This window comes from Leptonotus elevatus, chromosome 14 (assembly GCF_054856555.1).
Source record: "Leptonotus elevatus isolate MCC_2025b chromosome 14, RoL_Lele_1.0, whole genome shotgun sequence".
Lineage (NCBI taxonomy): Eukaryota > Metazoa > Chordata > Actinopteri > Syngnathiformes > Syngnathidae > Leptonotus > Leptonotus elevatus.
The window spans coordinates 1,097,938-1,116,724 of record NC_141252.1 but is presented as its reverse complement, the minus strand read 5'-3'; the positions used below and the strand labels follow the sequence as shown (position 1 = coordinate 1,116,724).

The 18,787-nt window shown below is 41.3% G+C and overlaps 2 protein-coding genes across 2 annotated transcripts; one reads left to right on the top strand and one right to left on the bottom strand.

Moving 5' to 3' along the window:
• The first annotated feature begins 236 nt into the window (after window positions 1–236).
• map3k9 (mitogen-activated protein kinase kinase kinase 9) lies at window positions 237–13,080 on the top strand. The gene is made up of 11 exons (XM_086095593.1): window positions 237–869; window positions 2,403–2,816; window positions 4,867–5,047; window positions 5,270–5,418; window positions 6,206–6,381; window positions 6,451–6,691; window positions 7,061–7,183; window positions 8,101–8,206; window positions 8,416–8,528; window positions 9,369–9,992; window positions 10,838–13,080. The coding sequence occupies exons 1-11, from the start codon at window positions 482–484 to the stop codon at window positions 11,203–11,205; spliced, it is 2,883 nt and encodes a 960-aa protein (XP_085951719.1). The 5' UTR covers window positions 237–481; the 3' UTR covers window positions 11,206–13,080.
• A 57-nt stretch (window positions 13,081–13,137) lies between these two features.
• Window positions 13,138–17,014, bottom strand: ttc9 (tetratricopeptide repeat domain 9). The gene is made up of 3 exons (XM_086095594.1): window positions 16,325–17,014; window positions 15,031–15,213; window positions 13,138–13,984 (listed from the first exon to the last, which is right to left on the bottom strand). Exons 1-3 carry the CDS (start codon window positions 16,872–16,874, stop codon window positions 13,902–13,904), a joined length of 816 nt encoding a protein of 271 aa, XP_085951720.1. The 5' UTR covers window positions 16,875–17,014; the 3' UTR covers window positions 13,138–13,901.
• Between the last annotated feature and the right edge of the window lie 1,773 nt (window positions 17,015–18,787).

Sequence of the window (18,787 nt, the reverse complement as noted above, 5' to 3'; positions counted from 1 at the left end):
TATGGTAAAAATGTCTATAAATTTGTGTGGCAATTATTGTTTGAAGACTTGTAAATTATTAATCAAAATATTCATTTAAAAAATGTTATCAAATTATATACATTTTAATTAAAAACAACTTTAATAGTGATATTTTAAACGTATGTTTTGGGGCTGGCGTGTGACGTCATGTTACAGGGCGGGCCCTGAGCAGATGAGTGACGCGCACGCGCACCAATAGGAGGCCAGGAGAGATTTGCGTGTTGATGCAGACGATGACGGCTCGCCTCTAGCGATGACCGTGAGTTTTTGTGTCTTTTTGTGTTTGATTGGAGACACAAAAAATGACTACACGTTTTACCCAGAATGCAGCTCGGCGGCGTCAGATGCAGCGCGCGCGCGGGATTAACCGCGATTTAAGATAGCTAGCTAGCTAGCTAGTCGCCAGGTGAATGCGCCTGCCGCTGCCGCTGAGATCCGGGCCGCCCCATGGACCGCCTCCATGGATGTCCCCCCCAAAGCGGCTTCGGCGGGGCACGCGTCGAGCCCCGGGCCCGGCGTCCCCTCCTCGGATGAAGCAGATATCTTCCGCTGGCCCACGCCGGAGGAAGAGGATGGGGAGAACGGCGCCGAGCCACTGCCGCAGGCGGCACCTGCCGGCCGCTGGACGGCCGTGTTCGACTACGAGGCGACGGCGGACGACGAGCTGAATCTCCGCCGGGGGGACCTGGTGGAGGTGCTGTCCAAGGACTCGCTGGTGTCCGGGGACGAGGGCTGGTGGACCGGCGTGGTGGCACACCGAGTGGGCATTTTCCCCTGCAACTATGTCAGCAGGGGCGTGTCGGAGGAGAGGCGGGCCGCCTCGACGCAGGAAGTGCCCCCCTTGCACCGTGAGTACCCCTTTGTGCTGTGTGTTGGAGCCGACAGCATGTCAACATTGATGGTTGACAGGCTTTAATGAAATATTACTTTTAACGTTCACTTTCCGTCCTTGTTGTGCTGCTGCAGTTGTGTCCTGTACTTACGATTTGAATTTGATAGTTGTAACCCAAATCATCTTTCCCCATTGAAATTAATAGAAAATCCTGTAATCCATTCCAGCAAAAAGAATAAATAAATAAGGAAAAGAGTAATGTTTCAATGATATTGCACTTTGTAACAAAATATAGTAATGAATGACATAACAAAATAGAATAACCCCCAAAAATGCCATCATGCTGCTTCCCGTCTTGGCCACTCAGTGGCAGTGTAAGACAAATCTGTACACCATAGATGTCTCAGCTCTTTGCAGAGGATAAAGACTGACCGTAGTGTTATTGAATTACTAAATGTGTTGTTGCACTATTTGTGTTCAAATATCAATTGTGTAAGGGTTACACAGCAATCGGGCTGAAGGCCATGTGCTTGATTTAAATGCACAATGCATAATTATCCTATTTTTCTATTAATTTGACCACAAACTTCAACTTGGAGTAGCATTAAACAGCTTAAAGCATCTTATTTTTGCTGGATTGTACACTATTTGCCAACGTGCTGCTTATTGTGAAGTGATTTGAATTGGGTTCACTGCCACCATACAGAGCTCCTATCTCAAATGAGGGACTCGTAAGTCAAGGTACTGTTTGTGTGGGTTAGGGATATAGTTGCGTCTCAAATAGCAAACATTTGGGAATAGGAGAACCTTCACTCCAAAAATGTGTATAATCGCCTGTTTTAAACCTTGAATGTACCCGACCTAAAATATCCCCAAATACTTAAATTGATCTTACAACACTACCCTTAAAATTACATGATTTACAGATGATTTGATTTTGTACAAATGCCAGGATAACAACAAGTCTGAGATGTGAGCCTGGCTTGTTTGGGTCGGGCTTTTCCTCCTCCGCTGGCCTACTTTTCATGCACCACCTCAAATATTCATGAGGGTCTGCTCAAAGAGGAGGGGGTCCCACTGGGAATGTAACTAGGGTTGAAAACTTTCCATGGCCATTAGGGAGGATTTATGGGAATTAATCTTAGTAAAATAAACACAACTTTATCAAATGTAATTTGTGTGTGTGTGTGTGTGTGTTGTAAGTAACACAAATGGCACATTAATTTACTGGACAGAGCTGGAGAGGTATCTACGTTACATGGATTTCTGCACTCTGCTCATGACAAAATACAATGTTTACGTTTATGCTTGACTGTGATACCTTTCATTTTCTCTCAATCCCCAATGAATTCCAATAATCCCGTGGAAATGTTCCCATTTAAAATACAGTATTTCCAAAATTCCACAGCATAACTCAACCATAGCAATTTACCGAGAACTTAACGGAAATTTACTGGAAATTTTACACCTCTTTTCTAACCCTAAGTGTAACATACTGTATTTGTAATTAACGTTTTTTGTAACAATTATCAATATCCTCCCTCCTCAGTCCTGCAGATTGACTTCTCTGAGCTAACCCTGGAGGAGATCATCGGTGTTGGCGGCTTCGGCAAGGTGTACCGGGCGGTTTGGCGTGGCGCCGAGGTGGCGGTGAAGGCGGCGCGGCGGGACCCTTACGAGGACGCGGAGCAGACGCTGGCCAGCGTTTGTCAGGAGGCCAAGCTCTTCGCCATGCTGGATCATGCCAACGTTATGGCGCTGCTGGGCACGTGCCTGCGCCAACCCAATCTGTGCCTGGTAATGGAGTATGCCCGTGGCGGCTCCTTGAACCGGGTCCTGGCGGGCAAACGCGTGCCGCCCTGCGCCCTGGTGGACTGGGCGGTGCAGGTCGCCCGGGGAATGCGCTACCTGCACGACCAGGCCATCGTCACAATCATTCACAGAGACCTCAAGTCCAGCAACGGTAGGTCACTAACACATTTTTATGACATTTTTTGACATCACCAAATGATTTGTAGTGATGATTAATTGATTATCAAAAAGTTTATGAATCATCATTTGGTGATTTATTGTAGTTCCACACATGAGATCAAAAAGTTGTCTGTGTGGATGTCTGTAATCTTTTAAATCCCAGAATTTATTAGTGAGGATTTTCCTCACGTGCGCACACGCACACACATAACAACATTGGCCGGTGACGAGCCTTTGCTGGCTGCTTCCTATTGGCCGACTTGGAGTGTTAAGTCACCGCAGGGGGGCTGACACCCAAACACTGAGGGATGTGTCAATGAATCTCTTCATACAGATTTAATTTAACAGTCGCAGGCTGTCATCAAATGTGTTGTAAGTTAGCATTTTCAAAACAAAATCAAAAGGCTGATATTTTATTTATTTTTGGCCATTAAAAAAAAAAATACATTCATACCTTCCCCACTCCCCCAAAGAAATAAGCAAAAATAATGATAATTGTCTGATTTTTATCATTTTTTTCTTTCTGTTGTGAAGTTAAATAAATACTTAAGTACAACGTATTGTAAAACTGTTAAATGTCATTAAGGGACCATAACATAAGCTTTTAAATTAATTAGCTAATTAACTAATTTGCTCCCCAAAACGTATAAATGTGTTCTATTTTAAATATTGTAAATGTCCCAAAGACACATTTGATGCTAGCGCATACACAAGGATTTGATGCAGCCTCTCAACTGCAGAGAACGGTTGAGGAAATGGTAGTTATTACAAAAACGGCCAGCAGGTGGCAGCAGAGCAAAAGAGATCAACGAGGGCCATGTTGAAAAAAAAACGAATTTACCCACAGTTCTGTACAGATTTGTGAATAATGATGAAACTTAGCCATATTCTAATGCTAACTGCTGCAAATCGAAAACAGATAGAAATCTACTTTTTTTTAATTTGTAGGTTCCATGTTTTTATAGCAATAGAACACAATATTCTGTAGGCCTTCCAAAATCAGTCAAAATCCAGCAAAACAGCCGGGAGCGAACGGGATTGCTTCCGTGAAAATGGCTGTGAGTGAATGAGTTGATCAGTTATCAAAATTTTATTTAGCCAAATATTGGAATTGGCATCGGCCTGAAAAAGTCCTTAGGCCCTGATTTATTGCAGCTAAACTGGCTAAAAATAATAATAATAATAAGTTTGGAGACTAGACGCAAATGGACAACATTGAGCCCAGAGGGTTTTTAGAGCAGCAGGACTTCCTTTTAAAGCACATTTTGAAATAACGCCACATGAAGGTGAGCTTGGCGTGCACCCTCCCCGCCGGGGCAGATGAATGGATGAATGGCGGAGAGAGTGAATTGCAGTTTTACCACTGCACTTAAGTAGAAGTCAGCTAATGGAGCGAGATCATTAGCATGTGTTTCATTCTGCTTACTTCCTCGTGTATGTGGCTGTGTTTGAAATCCCTCCCTATCCACTTCCATTATCCACTATATATAGTGAGTTTGCCTTTTTGTACTTCTGTTCAAATGTGTAAGTTATGATCTGTATTATTAGAAAGTCTCCACACCCCCTGTTAAAATGCTATATTTTGTAATATTAAAAAAATGAGTTTTTTTCCCCCCCACCATTAACGTGAAGTTAAACCTATGCAAGTTAGCTGATTTTTTTTGGAGGGGGGGGAGTGGGTTAGCTATTCCACCCAAATTTGGTTACAGTATTGTGAAGAATTTGCAATATGCTCAAAAAAATCTGTAATGCAGTGAAGCCACAAAAATGTATTGTTGATACAGCGAGGGACGACAACTACTCTGTCTCACAACTTTGGTCTGTTTGTTCTCTTCTTCTACTCCAAACCTCTCATCTCCTCCCACAAAACCCTTTTTACCCCCGTTTCTTCCTCCATTTTTGTGTTCTTGCTTTCGTCTTCACTTAACAATTTTTTTTTTTTAAATCGTAATCTTCCTTCCTTTCGCCGACATGCGCAAACCCACCCAACATCCACTCCCCCCTCCCCCTCCCACCCCGTCATACCTCTCCCACGCCCCCAGTCCTCATCCTAGAGAGACTCGAGAGGGATGACTTGAGCAACAAGACACTGAAGATCACAGACTTTGGGCTGGCGCGCGAATGGCAGTGTACCACCAAGATGAGCGCGGCGGGCACCTACGCCTGGATGGCGCCCGAGGTCATCCGCTCGTCGACCTTCTCCAAGGGTAGCGACGTTTGGAGGTGGGCAAGCAGCTGCGGGGCTTCGCGGCACATCGGAAAAAAAGTCTACAAAACTTTTTCAGCTGGGGACGCAAGTTGCCGTAGCGAATAGCAGTCCTTTGAGAGACGTCACTGAGAGGGGGCTCTTGTTTTGCTCACCTTAATATCTGCCACCTTCAAAGCTGCAACATGACTTTTCCGAACTTCTTGTGATGAAATGTGCTTGTGTATTTGCTTTTCCAGTTACGGTGTGCTGCTGTGGGAGTTGCTGACCGGCGAAGTGCCGTTCCGGGGAATCGATGGCCTGGCGGTAGCTTACGGCGTGGCCATGAACAAGCTGGCATTGCCCATCCCCTCCACGTGTCCTGAACCCTTTGCGCGGCTCATGCAGGGTAAGACATGATCACGCTAAGCCAATTTGACTGAGCAACATGACATTTTGTATGTCTATCATGAGAAGACCCACACCAAAAAAAATCTCAACAAGACGTGCAAAAAATCTCATTAAGACCCACCAAAAAATCTCTCAATGAGAAGACCCACAAAAAAAATCTCAACGAAAAGACGCACCAAAAAAAGCTCAACGGAAAGACCCACCAAAAAAAGCTCAACGGAAAGACCCACCAAAAAAAGCTCAACGAAAAGACCCACCAAAAAAATCTCAACGAAAAGACCCACCAAAAAATCACAACGGAAAGACCCACAAAAAAATATCGCAAGAAGACCCACAAAAAAAATCGCAACGAGAAGACCCACAAAAAAAATCGCAACGAGAAGACCCACATAAAAAAATCGCAACGAGAAGACCCACAAAAAAAATCGCAACGAGAAGACCCACAAAAAAATCGCAACAAGAAGACCCACAAAAAAATATCTCAATGCGTAGAACCGCAAAAAATCTCGATGAGAAGACCCACAAAAAAATATCGCAAGAAGACCCACAAAAAAAATCGCAACGAGAAGACCCACAAAAAAAATCGCAACGAGAAGACCCACAAAAAAATCGCAACGAGAAGACCCACAAAAAAAATATCTCTATGCGTAGACCCGCAAAAAAATCTCGATGAGAAGACCCGCAAAAAAAATCGCAAAAAACATCTCAATGAGTTGACCCCCAAAATCTCACCAACCTGGTTGTATTGTTTATCTCGAACTGCGATGTCATCGTCACAATCGCAGGTTGCTGGAGCTCGGACCCTCACTGCCGGCCGCCCTTCGCCAACATTCTGGAGCAGCTGGCCACCATTGAGGAGTCGGGATTCTTCGAGATGCCGGCCGAGTCCTTTTGCTCGCTGCAGGACGACTGGAAGCTGGAGATACAAGAGATGTTTGACCAGCTGCGGACCAAGGAGAAGGTAGGAGGAGCCTGGCGTACCTAATGAAAAGTCACGTGTGATGAAAAGACATCATTTCTTTGGCATCAGGAGCTGCGTTCATGGGAGGAGGAACTGACGCAGGCGGCGCTGCAGCAGAAGTGCCAGGAGGAGGCGCTGCGGCGGCGCGAGCAAGAGCTGGCCGAGCGTGAGATCCGCATCCTGGAGCGCGAGCTCAACATCATCATCCACCAACTGTACCGCGACAAGCCGCACGTTGAGCGCCGCCAGGGAAAGTTCCGGCGCCAGCGCCTGAAAGTCAAGGATGGCAACAGGATTAGCCTGCCGCTAGGTAATTTAGCAGCAGCACATTTGATTGGTATCATGAATAGACACACGGGCTGCCATTTTGGTTTGAAGTGGAAAATCAAAATCAGACCTCAAAGCGAGTTTGACGTAGTAACATAAAATTTGGTTGACATGTTTGTCATGAGTAGACACACAAAAAAGTCTCAAGCAGCCATTCCCAAAAACACACAGACAGGAAGTTTGCCATTTTGGTTGCAAGTGGCCATTTTAGGTTAATTTAGGTTAAAGATAAATGGCACCTACAGATTTGATGATTTGATGCTACCAAATGTGAAGGGAGAGATAGTGGATGCAGACTTATTGAAAATAAAACCAATTACCGCTACTTAAATTTAATTGTATTTTTTTTAAGATTTCCAGCACAAGATCACTGTCCAGGCATCACCATCACACGATCGTCGCAGAAGTTTGCTCAGCAGTGGCGCCAGCCCTCCCGCCAGCCCGCCGCTGCTCCCTCGCCTCCGAGCCATCCAGCGTATGCTTAACGCACATCAAACCATCCTCAATGAAAACAAAAAAAAAAGAATAATAATAATAGAGGTGTCAGGCGGTAATTTTTTTTTATCGTAATTATACGCATGACTTCAATTGTTAACAAACGATTAATCACAATTTTTATACCATATGTGCAATAGAAATACAATAATTTTCATATTCTTAATATAAAAGTAAAAAATATTAACTAATAGAAATATGGCTGCCTCACTGATACAGTAATTTCATAATAAATCCTAAAATTGAGTAAAAAAAAAAAAATGCTGTAAAAAAACGAGTGTGATTTGTGTGGAGGTCATTTTTCTCTAGATGGCATCATTGCATTTGTAAGGCATTGGTGGCAGCTCAGTGCATTTTTCATATTAAAAGCTATCTAATCTTTAACATGAAGTAACTTGTGAAATTCTGCATGTTTTTAAAATTGTAAAATACAACTTAACCCCAGTCTCCACAAATATATGGATTTAACACACTCATTTTGACACCCCTAATAATAATAATAATAATAATAATAATATGCAAGTATTTCCCAAATTTATAGCTAACATTTCTTTTAGAGAAAAGGTTTGCTTCAAGTTGTGTAGCCACTTAAAGTTAAATTTGAATGTAAAACTCAACAACAAAAATGTACTATTTAACCAAACCACATAACTTTGTTTTACTTACGTCCGTTATTTTAATACAGATTAATAATTGGAAGTGCAATAAGACTAACATTGACTTCACAGTAATTATAAACCTTTCGCTGATATTTGAAGACAAATGGTGCACGACACATTGGTGGACCGCTGCTCTAAGCTTTTTAATGACACCCCAGTTGGATTTTAGTGTAGAACTAAAAAAAATATATATAAATAAATCAATGAAGCTCAAACGTCTCTTTCTTCTTCTACTCAGTCACGCCGCGGGAGGGTTGCGAAAAGGAAGTTGAAAGGAGGGGCTCCAGGAAAAAAGGCAGGACGCGAGTGTGCGGACCGCACCGGGAGCACAGCGCCGACTGCAGGTGACCGCACGCCAGCTGCTATTAATTAAACGCATGCTGTAATCGAAGATGGTGATAGTCGGGTCGATTCATCGACGATGTCGTTCATATTTTGAACATGCTTTCTCGTTGCATTGGCCACACCCACTGAGATTCTAACGCAATCAGATTCTACAGTCGTCATGTCATAGTTTTCCGCGCTACGCTAACGCTAACGTGACCGCCGACAGCGTGAGGCCCGCCGCCGAGGGCGGCCGGCAGCGTTCCTGCAGCGCCCCGAACCTGCGCCGCTCCCCCAGACACAGTCCCGCCGTGCCAGGAGTGCCAAGCCTCCTGGAGATCGGTAAATTCTGCTCCCATCACAGTAATTTTAACAGCACAAACCAGATTTTAAGTATTTTTTAAATATTTAAATGCTATGTAAAGTTTTTTTTTCAATTTTTATGATAATTAATGTGATTGCTGTTATTTTTTTCTGCCATTTCTTATTATTTAAAACTTTTTTTTGTCATTTTTTTAAATTAAAAAGTGCTCTTTATATTAAAAATAATTGAATTCCTTTATTTTTTGTAATCTTTATTTTATTTATTTAAAATATTTTTTTGTTCAGTTTTTAATCATATTAACTCATTTGTTCCCATAAATGTATAAAAAATTATATTTTAAACATTGCCATGGTCCCAAAAATGTATTTATACATTTGTTTTGTTTTTTATGTTAGAGCTAAGGCTTTGATGCAGCCTCTGACCTGCTTAAACCAATTGTAGTTATTCCAATAAACGGCCAGCAGGTGGCAGCAGAGTCTAAGAGATCAGCCAGGGCTATGTTGCAACAAACTCTTTTTGCCAGTTTGTGAATAATGATGAAACTTAGCTATATTTTAATGCTAATTTCTGCAAAACAGAAACAGATAGAAATTTACTTTTTTTCTGATAAAAAAAGAGACTCTAATCTTTCCTTTGGTAGGTTCCATGTTTTTATAGCAATAGATCACAATATTCTGTGGGCCTTGCAAAATCAGTCAAAATCCAGTAAAACAGCCAGGAGCGAAGGGGGTTGCTTCAGTGAAAATGGCTGGGAGTGAATGAGTTAACTATTTGAACGACTGCTCTGAATTTGTGTATATTTCGTGTAGTTAACAAGATTTTCAAATGAATGAAATCATTGATATTCTTCCGTATAGAAAATGAAGACTGCTGCTTCGCCGACGACTCAGAAGCCAGCCCAGCTCAGACGTACCTGCGCCCGCCCAGCCAAGAAGGCGACCAATCGGCAGCCGGCGGGGATCCTTTCCCGGACATCCACGTGCCGCCTGCGACGCCGAGCCGCAAGAGCCCTGGCGGAGGTCGACGCACGGACCTGGTGCTCCTGGGCTGCGGCGCTTTGCTGGCGGCGGCCGGGCTGGGTTACAACCTGTTGACGCTGGCTCGGCCGGAGGAGGGCGTCAAATCGCGCTGGGACGCCTTCTTCCACGCTCACAAACTCTTCCGCCGGGACAGCCCGCTGAGGATCCCGCCGCCGTCGTCCTCCCCGGACCGCGACTCGTCCACGCGCTCGCTGCTGCGCTCCGACAGCGACGAACCACCAGTTGCGCCGCCCGCGCGTCGCCACGGCAACGCTCTGGTCAACACCCAGCTGGAGAGCTTCAAGCGCAACCCGCGCCAGTCGCTCACTCCCACGCATGTGCCCTGCGCACCGAGCGCCGGCGCCAGCCTGCGACGCACGCCGTCCGATGGCGCCATCAGGAAGAGTTGCCCGCCAAACAACCTGGAGCCGTTGCTGGAGCAAACCATCTTGGAGAGCACAGGTAAGAGCAACATTTCGCTCGTTATAATCAAATGAATAGATCATTTATCGTTTTGAGGCCTTGATGAACTCATTCACTCCCAGCCATTTTCTCTGAAGCAACACCTTTCGCTCCTGGCTGTTTTACTGGATTTTGACTGATTTTGCAAGGCCCACAGAATATTGTGATCTATTGCTATGAAACCAAAACAAACAGAGTTTCTTGTTTCATCAAGAAAAAAGATATATATTTGTATCTGTTTCTATTTTGCAGCAAATAGCGTTAGAATATAGCTAAGTTTCATCAATATTTACATTCCTGGTGAAAACACTGAGAAAAAACGCTTGTGGCAACATGGCCATGGCTGATCTCTTATACTCAGCTGCCACCTGCTGACTGTTTTTAACTAGTACTACACTTTAATGCAAAATTAAAATCAATCCGATTAGTCGATTGAATAATTGATAGGTTAATTCTGAAAATATTCAATAGTGATAGCATTAGGTCCGTAGACACTCAGAATTAGAATTTGGTAGTCTTCTAAGACTGGTTTTAGTTTGGTTGAAAGAAAATAAAACAAACAAAATAAAACATTTACTTTGAAAGACAGTCAATGATCAACATTTTTACTAACATGTTACGGACCAAACCAGTGAAAAATGGCTTTTTCGGGTTCAGGTATGTCTGAGCTTGGCATGCTTCTGAGTCACAAAGCAGAAGTCTTTATTTTCTATGAGGACAAAATCAATGATTACATTCATTTAAAAAAAACTACACAAAAAAAAAACAATAAAATTGTAATTGGATTGCCCTTTAATTAAATCCAGACTGTTACCTTCAGCAGTCTTCTCATTCCACTCCCCTAGGGGGCGCCTTTCGAGGTTTCACAGACAACTCCTCGGCCGTCCCCCGCCTGCCGGACCCCAATGTGGTGTTCCCGCCCACCCCTCGCCGTCGCTGCGCCCCCGAGCGCCCCAAAACCTTGGACATCCTGGCGCGGCCTCGGCCCTCCGCGCGACCCCGTTGCGACGCCCTCCACCCTGAAGCGCGCGGCCGCGGCAACTCGCCGGCGGCGCACACCTCCAGCACGGAGACTCCGCCCACCGTGGAGGGAGCGCCCACGCCTTACTCCCCCCACAGGGGGCGCAACCTTCTGGATGCGCAGGACGAAGGGCAATTCCGCGACGGCACCGTGCCGCTGCGCAGCAAAGACTCGGCGGGATACTTTTACTGACTTTTTCCCAATCTTTCACTCATTCCCGAGACCCAAATCACGTTAAGCACTACCTCTCTCCCGCCCACCCCCGCCCCCCCCCCCAAAAAAAGCATCATGAATGTACTTACTGCACACGCTTTCATGTTTTAGTAGATTGACACTTCACGAATGCGCCATTTACACTAAAGCAGCAGCAGCTTGTTTGCATCCAGCTTAAAGGGAACGACCATTACGTATTTTAAAATGCATCGTAAGCGCAAATGTGAGGAGAGTTCGAATGCATGTGGGGCTCGCTCCCGATTTATTAATTGGTACGTATGTTTGTTATTTATTTGCCTTCATTTGTGACCCGATTCACTGCAATCTGAGCAGTAATGATATTTTTTTTAAATTACCTTTTTATTTATTATTTTGCTTTCAAAGTTATTTATTTATTTATTTATTGTATACCAATGACAATACCTCAAGGGGAAATTAAGTTCTTTGCAAAAAGATTACCAAAACAAATTGAAGTCTCAGGTTGCAAAGATGCTAACATGAGCATCAAAGAACAACAAAAAAACCCACATAGATATATATATATATATATATATAAATAAGGCTCATAAAAATAAACATAGGGTGTAAAAAAACTATTTTACAAAAATTGAGGCTCACAAAAAAAATACTATCATGAGTGTTTTTAAATTTAAATTTAAAAAATGGTGGAACAGAAAAATGTAGTAAAAGATTTGAGGATGAAATTAGTTTGGGGCTCGTGTTTAGCTAAATTAGCATCAAAGATTTCAATGTAAAAAAAAAAATAATAATTAAAAACTAATTGTGGCTCAAATTTATTTTAAATATGTATAAATTTTTAAACAAATAAAAAATTTAGGCTCATAATTTTTTTTATCATGAGCTTTTTAAAATTTAAATTGAAAAAAAATGGCGAACAGAAAAATTATTTAAAAAGTGTGCATCAAAGACCCTCAGTTCAAAAATAGTTTGAAGATGGAATTAGTTTAGGGCTCTCGTTTAGTGAAATTAGCATCAAAAATTGCGATTAAAAAAAAATTGTTGCCTAAAAAAAATGTAGCCTAAAAAATGTTTTAAAATAAGCATCAAAGACCCCCAATTTAAAGCATTGTTTTAGATTTAAATTTAAAAACAAATTAAAGATTAAAATACATTTTTAAAAAATATTTATCAATTTATAAAATAAAAAAAACAAGAGGCTCACAAAAATATAGTAAAAAAGGTTACCGGGAAAATTGTTAATATTAAATAAGTAGCTTGCAAAAATTGCAGTAAAATGAACATTAATGTGTACAATTAAAAATATTACGCTCACCAGAATGTATAAAAATGAGCGTAATTCTTTTTTCTTTGCAAAATTTGTAGTGAAATGACCAAAGACTGAGACTCACAAAAAGTCATAAAATGACCATTGGAGCCTCTTTATTATAATTGTATTATATAAAAAAAAAAATAATAATACTAAGTACATCAACTATAACAAATATAGTTAATCTAATAATGAAAAATTAAATGACCTTTTTTAAAAAAAAACAAAAAACAAATTACTAAATAATTTAACTGCAATCAAAGCTACATATCAAGGTTCTTGCAATTAAGAAAAAAAAAAAGTTAGTTTCTAATCTTCCATGTCTGTATTTTTTATTTTTATTTATTATTATTATTTTTTTATTACTTGAATCCCCCATACAAAGCCTGCTATAGCGTGTAACGCAAAGTCAACATGAGATCCGCTTGCTGCTATGCGACTCACAACGTACGTGCGCGTGAGCAACGTGTCTGATGTGCTGGACTGGACGTAAAAAAAAAAAAGGATCGAAACGAGGGTGCCAAGAGAAGGTGGCGCGTGACACCATTAAAACACAATTCAACTCATTTCACTGTCGTCTCGCTTCTCTTTTTTTCCCACTCAGAAAGTGTTTGGTTGAGGTGTTGTTTTTTTTTCAAATGTATTTATTATTTACACATTTGCTCTCATCAGCATTTTGTATTCACTTGAAAGTATAACCATAAAAAGAATACCAATAAACAGTGAGACGATCCACTCTCATCACAACAATAATACAAGCACAACATAAATACAATACATACAGTGTGTACTCATTAAATATTGTGATGTGATCCAAGTGCTTTGTTTCAGGTGTGCATCACCAAAGAATCCCACCCCACCCCCATTTTGATGATTTTCCTATCTATGTACACTTTTTTGTGATATGTATCTTTTTAATTTTGTAGTGGCAATGGTGTGCTTTTTTTTTTGTGTACTAGTCTGCCAATACAAACTACTGTACATGCATTTTCCTCGAAAGCACCAGACGAAGTAACAATAGTTTGTGGTCGTGCGGTTGCCTGTTACTCATCGCCTCCATTTTGAGATGATGTGTTGTACGAGGGAGGGCGGCTGCAATTCAAACCAGAGACTCTACAAACGCCTATTTTGCTTTCTGCATAAAGTATGTTTGGACTGGCAGTGATTTGTAAAAAATAAATTAAAAAAAAATAATAATAATAACATCTGTAGTGTACCCTTAAACTTTTGAGAAGTGCACAGGCAGTGTTCGAAGTGCCATCGGATCGGAACATTCCTTACTGCTATACAATGACAAGTCCGGGCGGCACACAGTGAGGGGCGGGACAGGAAGTGGCGATGAGTTGGAAAAGTCATCCGCGGCCTTCTTCTTCTTTTTCTTTTTTTTTTATGTGGCGTCTTTCTTTTCCCTCTGAGCGCTGCGACGGATCTTCATCTCTGTCAGCTGGATATAGCGGATGACGTTGGTGTCTGGAATGAAAGCACAGAAAAGAGCCCCCATCATTTGTTTTTTTTTATGCTGTCAAATTTTTTTTTTTACTTGGTTTTTTTAACATTTATTTTATTGGATTTTATGTTTGTTTTATTGATTATTTTCTGTTTTATCTTGTCCCGGTTTTTTTTATTTTTTTTTATTACCCTTTGACGTCTTAGAAATCCATTTTTTTATGTTACTGTGTAATTAAGGAATTTAAAAAAAAAACTATTTTCTGTATTATTTTTGTGTTTTTGTTTTTTATTCCAAGTTTTGTTTGCATTTTTTGTTGCATTTTATGGTGTCCTTTTATTTTATATTTTACTTTTTTTTTTAATATATATTTTGAATTTTTATTTATTAGGTTTAGAATTTACTCTTCGTATTCTATTTTGCATTTTATTTAAATATTTAAATCATTTTTTACATTTATACTTTTCACATTTGGTCAATATTTTGTTTTTCATATTTTAATTTTATATTTATTTTATGATCATAATTTGTGTTGTATTTATTTTATTGTATTCTAGTTTTATTTTTACTTTCTTATATTCAATGTACATTTTATTACATGTGTATTCTATTTTGCATTTTATTTACATATTTAAATCATTCTTTAAAATATTTCTCACATTTGGTCTCGTAATATTTTGTTTCTCATATTGTAATTTTATATTTATTTTTTTGATCATAAATTGTGTTGTATTCATTTTTATTGTATTCTAGTTTTATTTTACTTTTTGCATTCAATGTACATTTTATTTTTATGCACTTTTTAAAAAATCTTAACATGCGTTTTTTTTTCTTTTAAATAGGTTTGTTTATGTTCATAATGTATTATTTGTATTGTATTATTTTAATGTATATTTTAAATCATTTTCAATAAACGTACACATGCACATATACACATTTTTACATGTCTATAAATACACGTATGTACGTATGCATGCATAATTTGTATTGGACTTAAGGAAAGCTTTTTATTTTTTTGTAAAAAAAAAAAACTATTCCCATGACGTTGCCTATAGTGTGCGTTGGTCACCTGAAGGCTCCTGTTTGTGCGACTCCTTCAGGTAGTAGAGGGCCTTCTGGAAGTCCCCCAGGTGGTAGTAGGCCACACCCGAGCGGTACAGGGCCTTAAAGTTCTTGCCCTCCTTGTGCAGCACCTTGAGGCAGTACTCCTTCACACGCTCGTAGTTGACCAGCTCCATCTGGAGAAGGCAGGCTGGGTGACGTGGAGTGGAGAAGGAAAGTCAGCGACCTCCATGACTCATTCTGCTTATGACTCGTTCAGGACTCGCTGGGCTGTTGCCGTATTTTGGCAACAGCGGTGTAGCGCAGTGGAATTTTTGGGGTGGGTTGGAGCGCTGCCTCGCAACAATAATGTTCTGGACTCAATTCTGTGTTGTTTTTTGAGTTGCTTCTTTCTAGTGCAAAAAACTAATTTGGTTCGCCTTTGATGTTTGTCAAATGATGACGGGTTCATGGAAGACTAGATTGCGGTTGGTAGCAAAAACACTGTGATTGAGAATGATTGTCTTGTTTACGAAAATATAATGTTAGATTTCACTTACGACTAAATTGGTGTCGATTCATGAATGGCTAAAAGCCGCTTATCGTTACTCACGTCCTGTTTTTTTTGTTTTTTTGTGCTCTGTAAAATCGGCAGTGTTATTTAAACACCAACAGAGTTGAATTCAACACTTTATTAGTGTATATTGATCCACATTAAATATAGTTAAAATAACAGTTTTGAAGGTGTTGTTTTACACTAAGATGGAGTTAAAACAACTCTGATGCTTGTTGAAATTGAACACTAGTCAACAGTGTTGATTCTACACTGCGTAGTGTTAAGATATAACACCATCTCCAAGTTGCTTTCATTAACACTAGAAGTGTTAATATTCATGAATGTGTTAAATTAACACTGCCGCAGTTGAAAATATCAAACTTTTAACACTCCCATTTTTGCAGCCGCTGCAAGCGAAAGTCGGCGTTTCTAAGTGATAAGCGAGGAGACGAAATTGGTGTTGACTCGTCTCGTCAAAGAGCAGGTGCGAAGGCGGGGCTTAATTACATCTCTGCGGAGTTAACCTTACACTAGGTATGATGTACACCGTTTAACTCTGAAAATGTTAAAATGACACGCCAGGAGTTCAAATCAACTCCCAAAAATGTAACCAAGAAATTTTAACACTCCATTTTTTCCCCCCCCACTAAGTGTGGTGTAATGTAAATAAATGTAAGGCAGTATAAGGTCGTTTGATCTACTGTAGTCTAGTGTCGCGGAATAATGCAGCGAAGAGCAACGTGACGTCATGGAGTGCAGAGTTCACCTGCGAGGCTGTTGTAGCACTCCAGCTCGGCGTTCTCCATGGCCCCCTTCTGCTCCTCCGTCAGCGGGCTGGACTTGCCGATGGCGGCCAGCAGCGACTTGGAGCCTCCGCCGTCCGGGTCGCCGAGCACCCGGCAGAGCCCCTTCATCTCCAGCAGCGCGCGGTGGTACTTGCCGATGGCCTCGCGGTATTTCTTGTCCTTGTAGCACTGCGTGCCCTGGCACTTGAAGTCCAGCGCGCGCCTCACGGCGTCGGCGGGCTCGCTGTGCGACGGCTGCTTCACCATGGCGGTGCCGCCGGAGGTCCCTCCGTGGTGGTGGTGCGGGTGGTGGCTGTGGTGGTGCCGCTGGTGGGGGCGGGCATCCTTGCTCCGGCCGCCGCCGGGAGGGGGCTGCGCGCCCGCCTGGTGCCTCGGGGGCGCGCCGCTGTGGTCAGCCGCGAGGCCGCCTTTGCTCGCCTCCACCCTGGGGCCGCCGCCGCCGCCGCCGCCGCCGCCGCCGCCGCCGACCACGACGTCGTGCCCGGCTTGAATCAAGCTCATTTTCGACATGGACCTTAAAAATCGTGCTTCCTCCTTCGACTTTTCACTGCATCCTGAGCCTTCCTTCCTTCCTCCTCCTTCTCCTCCTCCTCTTCGATGTCGCAGATGGTGCGTCCTCTTCTGGCGCAAAGCTGCTGGATGATGCACACTCTGAATTTGCGCGTGCGCATTTTGCGTGCGTGCGCGTCCCTGCGATGCTCGAGGAGCCAAGGGATTTTTTTTTAAATAATAAAATAGATTCTCTATTTGAGCAATTTGAACGTTATAATATGAAAATAATACAATATAGTATTTTTTTCATATTTATTTTAATTATGAAAATTATTATGAAAATTACAAATATGTAAACGGAGATTTTATTTTAAATATTGTATATTGTATAATTATTTAGATCTAATATATTTTATTCAACTTGAATTAGATGGCTGAAGATTAGATGTTTTTTGGGGTATGTTTTATTGTACTGTATGTTCTTTTTAAAAAGAAAATACCATTTGTTAAAATGTTGAAATTTTCCCTTCTGCCTCTTTGGAGCACTTTTTTTTTAAATATTTTATTCTTTTCTTTATTTTATTTTTGCAATTTTATCAGTCTTATATTCTGGATGGATTAATTAATTTATGACCCATTTATATGTATGTTTTGTCTTTTGCATGTACATTTGTTATATATGGTCAGATGTATTTATTTGCGAATTAAACTATATTTTGAATGTGTATTTTTTTTTTTTACACTTTCCCCATGTCTCTGGAACACTTATTAGTTATTTGTATTAATTCTTCTTTTTTTCCAGCAATTTATTACCTTTTGATGACCATGTGTAAAAAGCCTCCTCCCCCGGCCTCTCTATGGCCAAGCTGTTGGTTCCACATGCCATATGTAATCCTAAAGTGTCAAGTTTTTTTTGTATTTTATTTATTATGTGATGTATGATTAAGTGATTAGTTCTGTGTAATAGCTGTTAAATGTAAAACATGAGCAAAGCATGTCAAACACTTGGACATCTGATATGTATTTGTATATCCTTCTATTATTCGGTTGTTTTGCATGCTCACATGATATAATTATTCTCTAAAACTGCCAGTTCATAAGGAAATAGCCATGTCAGGAGCAAACAATAACCCCCTTCATGTGGTTTTAGCTGAACCAGATAAACATCTCCTCGCGGCTTGTCCTCTCTTGCCCCAACTGCAGCACAGTCATCTTGTAATCAAAGAGACTCGCGGCCGGAAGCTCCATCCGTCGCCCGACAGCCTATGATGCCATTATTTCGTGTAGCATGATGTCATTGTTTGTGTGGTGGTGCAGATGCGAAGAAAAGTTTTCTCAATGTCTTAAATGATCTCAAGCGAAAATATACTGAATAACGTTATGTTACCTACGAGCTGGGCAGGGCCTCACTTCCATCTCTGTCAATGGGTGCTGTGGAGCTTTCCCATTTTTAAGCCCCCCCCCCAGATCTACACCCATGGTATTTTGGTATTTTTTACGAGCTGCAGTCGTGACCCACCAGTTGAGGATCACTGTTCTTTTTTCTTTTTTTTTTGCATTTGTGCTGCTGTGTCACACACTGACAGTGCTGGTGAGCTCAGCTGTGTTTTTGGGCGTGTCACTCAAATTCCACAGTCCCTTCTGACCACATTTTAAGGCCTGGGAGGGCTGTTAAGTGTGAGTGCATATAGAGCCGGCGGTTATATAAAGCCTGTTTTCATGTCTCCGTATGATACCGTGTCTTTAAACAGTGGGCTGTTGTCAAGCAAACATAATTTGGGAGGTGGAGGAGTAGCCTATACTGTTTGAGTTTATTTGACATTTTATAGTACAAATGTACTGTAGCTATTGTTAACCCTCTCTGCCTTAATGGATTTGACTACACTTTCATTTTGTTTATGGCCAAAAACAGTCTGTCAGATTTGAGTTTT